A 4,508-nucleotide genomic window follows, 5' to 3' on the forward strand; every position below is an offset into this window, starting at 1 on the left:
TAACGTGGAAGAGAGGGAAGCTGAAGACGTTTTGTCCAGGTCTTTCATCTTGACATTTTGTCCTGCTTAGCAACGTGTGGGAGAAACGCCCACTCTGTTTGGGACAGCAGGGCTGGATGTTGGTTACGTAAGGGGTGGTTTTAGTCGTTGTTTTATTGATTTCTTTCTGAATCCAAGACTTGCTGGGCCCACGAGGGTTGGGTGATACTGGGATGTAGGGGTTTGAGTGAATTTTCGCAAGCTTCCGGGCTGGTAGATCATCCAGGGGAGGTGTCACGGCTCTGGTGCGCAGCAGCCCGGGGATGGATCTCACTCAGCGGCACTGGGAGCACCCAGTCCCAGCCTTGCTCACAGGCCAGAGAGCAGCTGCTCCTCAGAGAGCCTCATCCCTTCCCTGTTGTCATTGCAGGATCTGCTCCATCCCCTCCCTCCGCTTCAGACGCACCCCGTGAATGCCAGAGCTGCCGATGAGGCATGGCTGAGGGGTGGCTGAGCCACGAGGAGACAGGGAAGGACAGAGGGCAGGAGGGCAGCAGGAGAGACTTGGACGATGTGGACGACAGCCTGCCCAACCTGACGTGGCTGCTGGACTTCTCCATCATCAGCGCTAGCATGGGCAACTCCTCCTGCTGCCCCAGCAGCCCGGACCCCCACAGCTGTCAGGACATCCCCAGCTTTGCTGCACCGTGCTCACCCCTGGGCACTGACCAACTGTGCATGGAAATGCCCCAAACTCCACGCATGCCCATCTCCTCCTCCAGCTGGATGACGGAGCACCACGTTGTGTCCACGCACCCTCAGCTGACGGCGGGTATTGACTACCAGACCAACCCCTACATCAAACCACCCTATTCTTATGCCACCCTCATCTGCATGGCGATGGAAGCCAGCAAGGAGCCCCACGTCACCCTCTCTGACATCTACAAGTGGATTACCGACATCTTCTGCTACTTCCGTCAAGCTGATCCCGTGTGGCAGGTAGGACATTTGAGAACTCTTGCCCTGCCCCATCTCCCCTTATGGCTGGGAAGGGCCTTTCACAGCTTCCATCGTGTAAGAGAGAGCTCAGGGTCATTCATGGAGTGGAAAGGTCCCCATTGCGCTGTTGGTCCCTGCATCTCCTCTTGACTCTGGAGTGAAGGTGTCTCTGTCTCCCACTTCAGCTTCCTGTAGCTTGCTGCCCTGCTCCATCTCAGAGGACACTCTCCAGCACGGGTGGCTTTCTAGAATGTGGTGGGGCAGGAGGCACCTGGGTTGCTCCTCCCTCTGCTCTAGTTATTCCCAGCCCAAATCCAGAGCGTGCCAGCTATCCTGCACCACTGCTCCCCCAGGCAGGGCTGAGCTAAACCTTTCTTAGCCCCCCGCCCAGGAACTGTCCACCACCTCCCTGGGCAAGTGGGTGTCTGGAGGCTATTGAAGCCCACCAGAGAGAAAGGTAGGGAAGCCCTTGGTCCCTCTCCAGGGCCACAGGTGTTCCCCAGACTCCCCGTGCTGGGAAACTTATGGGAGGGACTCTATGGGAGAAGCTGAGTACCAGAATCTTGACTTTCTCTTGCAAACTCATGGCTGGATATTCACCACACTTTTAATTCAAAGTGTTCATTGACAGAAGGAAGAGATGCAGGAGGTACACAAGGTTCTTGCAGGGAGGAAGGATTAATATATTAACCCACCAGGAAATATGGCTGGAAAAGCAGAAAATCCTCTCTTTCTTTCTTTCTCTTCCCCATAGTCTTCCCCCCACCTCCTTTAAGCAGTGGCTGATGAGGATGCAGTGATTTTACCCGGAGCTCCTCTGGGCCAGAAGGCACCTCTGGGGACACACAGGGCTGGGGTGGGACAGCCCCCGTGCCTCTCCAGTTTTGCCCGTCCGGTTTGTGTCAGCCTGGCAGCAGGCAGACATGTGCCTGTATTTTAGCAAACCGCTTTCCCCGCAACACTAACAGGAGGTGTGGGTCAAGCTGGGGATGCGAGGAGGGCCCTGATGGTGCTGTCCACCATGGTGATGCCACATGTTGCCACTGGTAATGGGGCCACATGGATGTAAAGACCCTCCTCTTCCTCCTGGCTGCAAAGATGCTTCTCCACCAGCCTCCCCACGCAGATAGTTGCGGCACCAGCCGATGATTGTTCCACCTTGTTTTTTTTCTCTTTTTTCCCAGAACTCCATCCGGCACAACCTCTCCTCAAACAAGCGCTTCATCAAGGTGCCTCGAGAGAAGGACAAGCCAGGGAGAGGTGGCTTTTGGAAGCTTGACCCGCAATACGTTGAGCAGCTCAAGAGCGGTGCCTTCAAAAAGCAGAGGATGCACCCAGTGCAGATCCACCCAGCCTCCACTGCGAAAGCCCAGCAAGAAGCACAGCGTGGTGCCTCCCTGGCTGCTTCAGCTTGTGCCTCCAATAAAGTCCTCTCTGTCAACCTGGAGTCACAGCTGCTGCTGAAAGAGTTTGAAGAAGGTCTTGGCAACCAGAACTGGAATCCAGTGGATGGCAAAAGAGGGCTCAAGCGCAAGCAGCCCTTGCCCAAGCAAACAGCCAAAGCGTGTCGGCTTTCCAATTCCGCCTTGCTGAGCCTGGAGGAGCAGACCCAGCTGGGATCCCTGAAAGGGGACTCTGACCCCAGCCTGAACAGAGAGGTCTCCACTTTTGGGGATCTGGAGCTCTTATCTCCAGTCAGCCTCAAAACGCTCAACCTGGAGTTGATGGCACAAGGGCACCACTTTGAATGTCCCCAGGGGCCGGAGCAGGTCCTCACTGAGTCCTCCCAGAACAGCCTGAGCCTGGACGAAAGCTTCGTGGCCACTTCTTTCCTGCAGCATCTCTGTGATGAAGGGACAAGCGATCTCCTCTCGGATTCTGCCAATGCGGAGCAGTTGTTTGAAGTCAGCGATGCATCTGTAATAGCGGATGAGAGCAACTGGATCACTCTGGATTCCCTCTTGTAAGAGGCCAGTCACCGATCAAAGCCCACGTGTGCTTTAGCAGGATGCTTCCCCCACGCTACTGGGACTTCCAAGAACTGGATTCTTCACCTCTCCTTCGCTGTAGGTTATTAGAGATAGAGTAGGCATCAGGTAGGAGTGAGCAGAAGCTGTAGTGTCAGTGGTTTGCCTTAGACTTGTTGAGAAGTCAAAGATTGTAGAGAATTTCTGTTTAGTAACAACAGCATTTAGGACCTTTAATGTTAGCCGCAATATTTATTGAGAGAGGTTGTAGCTTATGAATTAATAAAGAAGCCTTTAAAAAATCCCATTATCCTTGTTGCAATTTGTACTCAAATTTGGGGAGGGGGTGGGAGTGTGGAAGTGGGAGAATCATAGAATCATAGAACCACAGAATCATAGAATACTTTGGGTTAAAGGGACCTTAGAGATCATCTAGTTCCAACTCCCCTGCCATGGGCAGGGACACCTCCCGCAAGATCAGGCTGCCCAGGGCCCTGTCCAACCTGGCCTTGAGCACCTGCAGGGATGATGCAGCCACAACTTCCCTGGAAAAGTTCTGCATTTCTTCCCGAGTAAAGCACGAGGCAAGCTGAGAATTGAATATCTTCAGGTCACGCAAGGGGCAGAGCAGGGCCTTGGGCTGTTGCTTTGTCCAGGTGCCACCGCCTGAAGTCCCCTGGGATGCCACCACATTGGTGGGGATAGTGTCCGGTGGGCACAGGGCTACAGGCTCTGGAGTGTGGTGTGGATGTATTTGTCTGTACTGATAAGGCCTCTCTTTATTTGCTGTTCTCATTATATTTCCCTCTGTTGGGGCCTCCATACGGTGCCAAAGGGCTGCAGAGATTTGTGTGTGATTTCACCTTTTAATGGGATGTTATTTACAATTAAAAAGAATAAATAAGAACAAGACTTTTGCCTCCTTGTTCTCCTCCAGCCCCTCCTGACCCTGTCAGACCCTCTCTCCTGGAGGTGGGGGGACATCTCACCAGCCCAGCCCTGCCTGTACACCCGGCCCGGATACACAGATGCCCTCACCCCGCTCCGCAGCAGCACAGTGATTCCTCATGGGAAAACTGATGCACAAACAGCCAGCTGCGTGACAACGGCTACACGCTCTCTGTGGCACAAGGGTGGCTCTGTCCCGAGGCCTGGGAGCTGCTCCCAGCCCCTGGAGCATCCTTCCCTGTCCCTGCGCGGAGCTCCTGGGGGTGACATGGTGTAAGCACTCAACACTGTCCTTCTGCTCATGACATGTTCCTACCTGCGTATTCACAGAATCACTAGGTATGGAAAGACCTCCAGGCTCATCTAGTCCAATCATTCCTATCAACCACTAAACCGTGCCCCTCAGCACCTCATCCACCTGCCATTTACATGACTCAATCCCCTCACTGGGCAGCCTCTGCCAGTGCCCAATGACCCTTTCTGTGAAAGATTAGTTGTAGAGAGCAACAAGGTCTCCCCTCAGCCTCCTCTTCTCTATCCCTCCACATGCCCTGTGAAACACAAGTGGCTTTGGAGACCTGGTGGGCACAGGAGTGTGAGCAGAGCTGCACAAAA

The 4,508-nt window shown here is 54.1% G+C and overlaps 1 protein-coding gene across 1 annotated transcript; it reads left to right on the forward strand.

Annotated features, from left to right (window-relative positions):
• Positions 1 to 474: 474 nt before the first annotated feature.
• Positions 475 to 2,945, forward strand: LOC138718497 (forkhead box protein J1-like). The gene is made up of 2 exons (XM_069853005.1): positions 475 to 978; positions 2,163 to 2,945. The coding sequence occupies exons 1-2, from the start codon at positions 475 to 477 to the stop codon at positions 2,943 to 2,945; spliced, it is 1,287 nt and encodes a 428-aa protein (XP_069709106.1).
• The last annotated feature ends 1,563 nt before the right edge of the window (positions 2,946 to 4,508 follow it).

The sequence above is a fragment of the Phaenicophaeus curvirostris genome, chromosome 3, assembly GCF_032191515.1.
Source record: "Phaenicophaeus curvirostris isolate KB17595 chromosome 3, BPBGC_Pcur_1.0, whole genome shotgun sequence".
In the NCBI taxonomy this organism is placed as follows: domain Eukaryota; kingdom Metazoa; phylum Chordata; class Aves; order Cuculiformes; family Cuculidae; genus Phaenicophaeus; species Phaenicophaeus curvirostris.

What these genes read in the sequence shown, in the direction of transcription:
- LOC138718497 (XM_069853005.1), top strand. Translation starts at nt 475, where the DNA reads ATGGCTGAGGGGTGGCTGAGCCACGAGGAGACAGGGAAGGACAGAGGG. An exon ending in AAGCTGATCCCGTGTGGCAG is followed by an intron (nt 979 to 2,162) that starts GTAGGACATTTG and finishes CTTTTTTCCCAG; the next exon opens with AACTCCATCCGGCACAACCT.